At 67.1% G+C, this 7,915-nt stretch overlaps 1 protein-coding gene across 2 annotated transcripts; it reads right to left on the bottom strand.

Annotated features, from left to right (window-relative positions):
* Nucleotides 1–2,149: 2,149 nt before the first annotated feature.
* LOC131556093 (E3 ubiquitin-protein ligase RNF19B-like) lies at nucleotides 2,150–7,678 on the bottom strand. Of its 2 annotated transcripts, XM_058802506.1 has the most exons (10): nucleotides 7,476–7,607; nucleotides 7,122–7,209; nucleotides 5,847–6,421; nucleotides 5,286–5,461; nucleotides 4,567–4,717; nucleotides 4,073–4,235; nucleotides 3,090–3,204; nucleotides 2,885–3,019; nucleotides 2,601–2,793; nucleotides 2,150–2,485 (listed from the first exon to the last, which is right to left on the bottom strand). In XM_058802506.1, the coding sequence occupies exons 3-10, from the start codon at nucleotides 6,272–6,274 to the stop codon at nucleotides 2,326–2,328; spliced, it is 1,521 nt and encodes a 506-aa protein (XP_058658489.1). In that variant the 5' UTR covers nucleotides 6,275–6,421; nucleotides 7,122–7,209; nucleotides 7,476–7,607; the 3' UTR covers nucleotides 2,150–2,325. The 2 variants fall into 2 exon arrangements, with proteins under 2 accessions (XP_058658489.1, XP_058658490.1); XM_058802507.1 differs by lacking the exon at nucleotides 2,885–3,019 and having other exon boundaries at nucleotides 7,122–7,678.
* Between the last annotated feature and the right edge of the window lie 237 nt (nucleotides 7,679–7,915).

Below are 7,915 nucleotides of genomic sequence, written 5' to 3'. Positions count from 1 at the left end.
AGGGTGTGGGCCATACAGGTGGGCTCTCCCTGTGTGCCAGACACAGCCCACTGGAAAAGAAGAGCACTCTGTGATGGTGCATTATTTCTTTCCTTGTCACACACACACAGCTGGTGCCTTTCATGTGCATTTCCCACCCTTGTTCTTTCCCTCACAGCCTGGAGCTTGGAGCTGTCTCATGTGCCCCAGGATTGCAGGGAGCCAGGAGCTCTGTGGGCAGCACAGGGGCGCCCCTGGACCTCAGGGACTCCTGTCTGACCATCCTGGGCCCCTGTGCCAGCCAGAGTCACACTGGAGGTGACCAGGGCACCTCCCTGCCCAGCCCCAGGACCCGGTGCTCCTCTGTTCCTGGTCAGCTGCCAGCACTGAGCCTGCCAGGAAGGCACAGCCCCCCTGCACCTGTGCCCTGATCAGCTGCAGCAAGGCAAGGCAAACACCTGCAGCTCTGAGGGCCTTTGCTGTGGCACAGGACACACGTTCTGAGTAAAATCAGCACCATAAAACATCAACAGAGCACACAGGAAATGGTCATCATGGTGACTAATGTGAGGTCACCACGAATCAGAGCCATTCTGGAGACTCCACAGAGACTGGAGACTGCATCACAAACCTTGATGACCAGGAACAAAGTTAAAAACCAAACCCTCTGGAGATGGATGCCTGGCAGCAGGAACGGGATGACAGCACATGGCAATTGAGGCAAAGTGGTTTTAATGTCACCAAGCAAAGCTGCCTCAGCTCAGGCTCTCAGGGACTGCAGAAATAACTAATACTTTAGGGCTGCTTGTCCCTGTGACTGTTCATTCTGTTTATTCAGAATCTGGAGTAGCCTTGAGCAGGATGTTGATAGCAGGGAGGAAGTGTGAGGTACTGAGCAGTCCCTTCCCAGTGACCCCGAGATAAACCCAGCATCAGCAAGTGGAAGTTGTGCTGAGAACAAAGCCATTTTGCAAAGGAGAAAAGTGTTCCTGAGAGGTGTCCTCAGGCAGCCCCATTCCAGGGGAAGGTGGGCACAGCCCGAGCAGCACATCCAGCTGCAGCACCGGGGTGTGTGAGGCTCTCGGGGGGCTCACACAGGGCTGCAGGGCCCCGCTGGACACTGCAGACACCAGAGCATGTCAGGGCTGGACAATTCCCTGCAGAGCCACCAGGAGCTGAGGCTTGGGCTGCCAGGGAAGGGTGAAATGTGCCAGGAGAGGCAGCACCTGGGCTGGGGCAGGACAGGCTGAACTGCAGAAGCCAAGACAACAGCCCAGGACCTGAAGAGTTCATCCTGGGAAAGGGAAGATCTGTAGTGCAAGCACTGCCAAAGGCACAGCCCCATCACATGGGAGTCCCAGAGCAGCTGGAGGAGGCTGCACAGGTGGGACAACTCACAAACCTCACCTGCTGTGGGGACAGGCTGGGACAGCTGGGGATGTTCAGCCTGGAGAAGAGAAGGAACCAGGGAGAGCTGAGTCACAGGGCCTAAAGGGGCTCCAAGAAACATGGAGGGACGGGCAAGGGGAAATGGCTTCCCACTGCCAGGGAGCAGGGTTAGATGGAGTATTGGGAAGAAATCCTTCCCTAGTGAGGCCCTGGCACAGAGAACCTGTAGCTGCCCCATCCCTGGAAGTGCTCAAGGCCAGGTTGGACAAGCCTGGACCAACCTGGTCTAGTGGAAGATGTCCCTGCCCATGGCAAAGGACAGCAATGAGCTTTAAGTTCCCTGCCAAGCCAAATCCTTTACTCACTCTGTGACTGCCCACCTCTGAGCAGCAAACCATTCAGGAGCAGCTTTTTTTCCCCAGGATGCTGCAGTGGAGTCAGTGACAAGGATCCCAGGGCCTGTGGCCATGCATCCCATCTGGCACTGGTCCCCTTCAGCCCATGCTGCCCCCTGCACACTGGCCTGGCTGCAGGATGGATCCCTGAGGGGACCAGAGCAGAGATGGGAGCTGGGGGGGCTGCTGCCCTCCCCTAACCCTGCAGCCTGCTCTGGGGCAGATCAGCTGGTACAGGCAGGGCAGAGGCCACACAGATAACCCAGCATGGCCTGGGTGGCCTCTTCCTCACCCAGGTCAGAGGTGATGCCTCTTGTGCACACCAGCGGGCTGCCAGGGGGGAGTTTTGGCACAGGAGACAGAGCAGCTTTATTTCCTAGTGAAAAGAAAGCAGAGCAGCTTTATTTCCTAGTGGTGCCTCTGGGAAGGGTGGACAGGGCTAGTGCAGGGTGCAGCAGTGCTGGGTGCAGCTGGCACCCGCCCAGGACCAGCTCCCAGGGCTGGGTGTGCTGGCAGAGGGCACAGGGCCCGTGTGTGGATCAGGACCCCCCTCGGGCCCCCATCACTCCACAGGGACACCCACGGAGCTGCCCCTGTCACTGGTGGCACCCAGGGAGTCCCCAGAGAGGCTCTGCCCACTCAGGGCACTGCTGAGGCTCTGCTGCCGGGCAGAACGTGGCACCGCCTCCACCGACACCTCCACCTCGATGGTGACACCTTCCCTGCAGACAGACAGACAGACACGGGCCTGAGGGCAGCGGCCCCAAGGGGAACAGCCCATCCCTGCCGAGCAGAGCTGCTTGAAGGGATGTGCCAGCCCCTCGGCACCCTGCCTACCTGTCAGAGGCGTCCTGGCCCTCGCTCAGCATGCTGCCAGCCAGGGCCACCGTGCTGGCAGACTGGCTGTCCCCCTGCGGCCGTGCCGGGCGCTGGCTGCGGCCGCTGCTGGGCAGGGACAGGGAGGCGGCGCCGTCCGGAGCTCCGTCCTCGGCCGCTCTGGGGCTGGGCAGCGCCGACCACAGCTCGTTCACTGCAGAGACACAGAGAGAGAACACGCCGTTCCACGGACTGCCCCCTGCACACGGGGCACAGCCCAGCCCTGCCAGCTCCCAGGCACCCACGCTTGGCCAGGTTGTCCAGCTCCACCACGCCGAGCTCGCCGGGGGCACGGCCGCCCCTGCAGCCCCAGCGGCTCCGGCACAGCGACAGCACCACGGTCCCGTACACGTAGGTGAGCACCAGGGGCACGCCGACACCTGCGGGCACACCGAGGGTCACCGCCAGCCCCAGACACGTCCTCGGTGCCACCCACCCCTCGGCACTCACCCACAGTGAGAGCTGTGATGATGGGGGACACGAAGAGGGACAGGAGGACGCTGCTGGTGACAGAGAGGCACTGCTGGCACCCGGACAGGCTGCTCCGCCGGCTCTGGCCCAGCACCTCGGGGACAAACACAAAGGTGAAGGCTCTGCCCGGGCCTCGGCACAGCCCCGGGGACTCAGCCCCTTCCAGCCTGGCAGAGCTCCAGCCACAGGCACACAGACACCCTCCCTGTCCACACAGCCCTACCAGTGCCACCAAGCAATGCCACCCCAGGGACAGTGCCCCACAGCACTGCCACCAAACACTGCCACCACAGGGACAGTGCCCCACAGCACTGCCCCACAGCACTGCCATCACAGGGACAGTGCCACCACAGGGACAGTGCCACCACAGGGACAGTGCCACCACAGCACTGCCACCATAGGGACAGTGCCACCCCAGCACTGCCACCAAACACTGCCACCACAGGGACAGTGCCCCCACAGCACAGGTGTCCCTGGAGAGCCCCCCTAGGACCCTTCCTCCTTTCCCCCACCCTGACCCCACTCCCCAGGCTGGGCACACCTGCACTGGCAGGGGCTGCTGGGGGCAGCAGCAGGTCCTGGCAAGGCAGGATTGGGCAGTCAGGGTGGCACAGGGATGTGCTGAGGATAGCCATGGGTGGCACAGGGATGTGCTGAGGGTAACCTGGGTGGCACAGGGATGTGCTGAGGGTACCCAGGCTGGCACAGGGATGTGCTGAGGGCAGTCAGGTGTGGCACAGGAATGTGCTGAGGGTACCCAGGCTGGCACAGGGATGTGCTGAGGAGAGGCAGGGTGGCACAGGGATGTGCTGAGGATAGCCATGGGTGGCACAGGGATGTGCTGAGGGTACCCAGGGTGGCACAGGGATGTGCTGTGGGCAGCAGGAGCACTGCAGGTCTGTCCAGGCCAAGGGCCAAAGGGTACCAGGCTCAGCAGGGAGCAGGACCACAGCTGCCAGTACCTTCCTACCCATGTAGATGGGGATCCCAATGGTGATGACAGGGACAGCAACGCCTGCAGCAAGGGAGATGACCATGGGCGCTCCCAGCACCATGCCCAGCTGCCACAGGATCCTGCGGGTCCGGGACCACGGCCTCTTCCCCCAGAAGGTGCAGCCAGAGGGGCTGTGGGCACAGAGCCAAGGTGGCAGCAGAGACCAGCAGAGCCTGGCCCCATGTCAGGGACACCCACGAGCCCACCTGAGAGCAGGCAGCCAGGCTCCCCAACCCTGAGCTCCAGCTGCCTCCCATGGGGTGCCAGCAGCAGCCCCAGCCCTGCCAGAGCCAGCAGCACAGAGCACCCTGCTCCCCCTGGCTAACCCCAAACCTGGGGCAGGGCCTGCCTGCCCCCATGCCAGCTCCCGATCCTGTGAGAGCCCCCAGCTCCAGCCCAGTGCAGTCCCACAGACCCCCCAGCTCCTGTCAGAGCCCCCAGCCCCCAAGGCCCCACACTGACCTCAGGAAGTGCACGTCAGAGATCTCCTGCAGGCAGAGCCAGCAGAAGAGGCAGCCACACACCGTGCAGTTCATGCGGTTGCAGCTGCCATCGTTGATCTTCATGATGAAGGCGCTGCAGCGAGGACAGACCTTGATGTCCTCGGCCTCAGCTGGGGGGAGACAAGATGGGATGGGGGAGCAGGACAGAGCAGCGTGCACCCATGCCAGCCTGTCCAGTGTGCACCCATGCCAGCCTGTCCCTGTCCCAGTGTGCACCCATCCCAGCCTGTCCCAGCCTGTCCCTGTCCCAGTGTGCACGCATGCCAGCCTGTCCAGTGTGCACCCATCCCAGCCTGTCCCAGCTTGTCCCTATCCCAGTGTGCATCCATCCCAGTCTGTCCCTGTCCCAGTGTGCACCCATCCCAGCCTGTCCCAGCCTGTCCCTGTCCCAGTGTGCACCCATCCCAGCTGTCCAGTGTGCACCCATGCCAGCCTGTCCCAGCCTGTCCCTGTCCCAGTGTGCATCCATGCCAGCCTTCCCCACCCCACAGGAACCATGGGGGGAGCTGAGGTCCCTCTACACACCCCAGCCCAAGTGGCACAGGGGCTGTGAGATGCAGCAGAGGAAGCTCTGGCTGGCTGCTGGCTGCAGCAGCCCCCCAGGCAGCAGGCACAGGGGCACAGGGCTGTGCCAAGCCCCAGCCCCACAGCTCCCACCCCTGCCCAGGTTTGCCTTACCGTGGGCGGGCTCCTCGGGCTGTGCTGAGGGCGTGGCCAGGCCGGGGGCCGGCGGAGCACAGGGGCCCTCGGGGTGCCAGGGCTGCCGGCAGTGGTAGCAGAACTCGGTGCCACAGCCCTCGCGGCCGCAGGTGAGGCGGGGACACTCGGCACAGCCATGGGCGAGGACGGCGTAGCTGTGGGGAGAGGGCAGCAGGGGCTGGGGCAGCAGCAGGGGCTGGGCACAGCAGGGCACCCTCCCCACACAGCCAGGCCAGCCCTGGTCCTGCACTGAGCTGGAGCCACAGCCCTGGCCCAGGAGAGCTGGGACCCACCCTCAGCTGGGATCCCCCCCTGTCCAGCAGCCCTGGGGCTCACAGAGCTGCACAGACAGAGCTGCACAGGCTGTACAGGCAGACCAGGACCGGACAGTGCCCTGGGCACAGCCAGCCCAAGGCAGGACACAGGGATGGGAGCCCAGCCTGGGAAGGGCTCACGGGACACGGGCACACCCTGCTGCTGCTGCTGCTGCTGCTGCTGCCGGAGGGGGCCCGCCCCGCATTGCCGCCCGTGCCGCGGTACCTGCAGTCAGGAGCAGGGCACCAGCGGGTGCCGGGGTCCGCCACCAGCAGCCGCCGCAGCAGGAACTCCTCGTACTTGTCGCGGAGGGCGGGCTCGGGGAGCAGGCCGTGCACGTCGTGCGGCGGGATGGCGGCGGGGCAGTGCGGGCAGGCCACGGGCACGCGGCTCTCGGTGACGGCCAGGCGCAGGTACTGCTGCAGGCAGCCGCGGCACGAGCGGTGCGAGCAGCAGCCCAGCGCGGGGAACGCCTCGGGGGGCTGCGGCAGCAGGCACAGCGGACACTCCTGCAGCGCCTCGCCCGGGGCCGGCACCGCGCGGGGCTCCGCGGGCTCCGGTCCCGGCGGTGTCTCCCCCCCGGCGGGCCGAGGCTTCCTCCCGAAGCAGCCCAGGAGGCGGCGGGGCCCGGGCACACGCGCGGGCTGCTCCATGGCGCCCCGGGGCGCTGCCGTGAGCTACCGAGGGCGGCGGGGAGCAGCTGGCCCGGCTGCGGCCCCCATGGCCCGGCTCCTACCGGGCCTCACCGCGGGCGGTAACGGAGCCATCCCCGGGGGCAGGGGCGGGCGGTGCCGCTCGGCCTGCGGAGAGCAGAGAGAGAGAAATGAGAGCCGGCCTGTGCCCTGGAACAGCGTCTGTGCCCTGGGAGAGCCCCTGAGAGCCAGCCTGTGCCTGGGACAGCCCCCGAGCGTGTCCTGCCCCAGCCTGCCTCCTTCATCTCCGCATGACATCTCCGGGAACCGCAGAGCACCCAAATCCCCAGCGTGGGGAAGAGAGTGGCAACACCGAGACAGCTAGCCCAGGCACAGGCACGGTGACACTCCCGGCCCAGCAGCCGTGTCACCCAGCCCCTGCCCAGGGTGACACAAGGCTAAAGCTCCTTTCACTGCAGTTCACTGCCAAGGGACCCCAGACCCCGTTCATTCAGTGCCCAGGAGCCAGGCGATTCCTGCAGTGGGGTCAATCTGTTCATTTCCCCTCACTTAGAGCTCACCAATCCACGGCCACAGCACACTCTGTCCCCCCAGAGCTGCCCCTGCCCTCCTGCACCGCCACAGCCCACAGAGCTCTCCCGTGCCAGGGCCAGGACCAGCGACACTCGGGTCAGGCTGAGGAGCCCCAGCACAGCTGCTCTGCTGGGCCGGGCGCTGCGGGCTCGGCATCCCACAGGGAACAGGGCAATCCCGGGGGACACGGCGATTCCCAGGCAGAGGGCAGGGGCAACCGGGCAGCAGGGAATTTCCGCGGTGACCGGGGACGGGCACGCGGCCCGGGCCGTACCTGTCAGCGGGGAATCATCGCCGGCAGCACGGCACGGCCACGGCTCCCCCGGGCCGGCCCAGCCCGGCACCCGCAGCGCCCGCGGCACCTGCGGAGGGACAGCGGCGATCGTGACGGGCCGAGCGCGGCTCACGCAGCCCGGACACGGAGCGGAGCCACCGGGAGAGCCCCGCGAGGGAGCGGGTGGGGCCGGCACGGCCCGGGGACACGGCCGGGCTGCACCGGCCACCTGCGGGCCCGGCCGGGCAGCGGCGGCACCGGCCAGAGCCCGGCGGGACCGGTCGGGCAGCGGCGCTCGGGCCCAGCCCCGGGTGTGCCCGGTGTGACCGCGCGGAGACACCGGCGGGGACTCACCGGGGCCTGCCCTCCGCGCCGCTGCTCGGCGAGGCCGGACCCGGAGGGCACCGGAGGAGGAGCCGCAGCCGGCCCTGACGGGGCACAGAGACCGGTAGCGACCGGCAGCGGCCCCGGTGCCGCCGGTGCCACCGCCTCCCGCCGGCCGGAAGGGGCGGAGCCGCTGCTGTCCCGCCCCGCCCGAGCCCCGGGCGCTGCCCGCCTGTCCCGAGCGCCGTGCTCGGTCCCGTCCCGTTCCGGCCGCGCGCCCCCGCCGGGCCCGGGCCCGCTCCCCTCATGCCGCGGCCGCGGGAGGGCGGGGCCGGGGGCGGCACCGCCTCTGCGCACGCGCCCGCTCCGCTTCCGGGTCGCGCGGGCGCTTCCGGGCCAGCCCCCGCGCGCCCGGGGGAAGCGGAAGCGGAAGTGTCCGGTCGAGGCGGGGCGGCGGCGGCCGCCCCGGG

This window comes from Ammospiza caudacuta, chromosome 3 (assembly GCF_027887145.1).
Source record: "Ammospiza caudacuta isolate bAmmCau1 chromosome 3, bAmmCau1.pri, whole genome shotgun sequence".
NCBI classification, from domain to species: Eukaryota; Metazoa; Chordata; class Aves; order Passeriformes; family Passerellidae; genus Ammospiza; species Ammospiza caudacuta.
The sequence above is the reverse complement of the archived record's forward strand: the minus strand, read 5'-3'. Positions and strand labels throughout refer to the sequence as shown.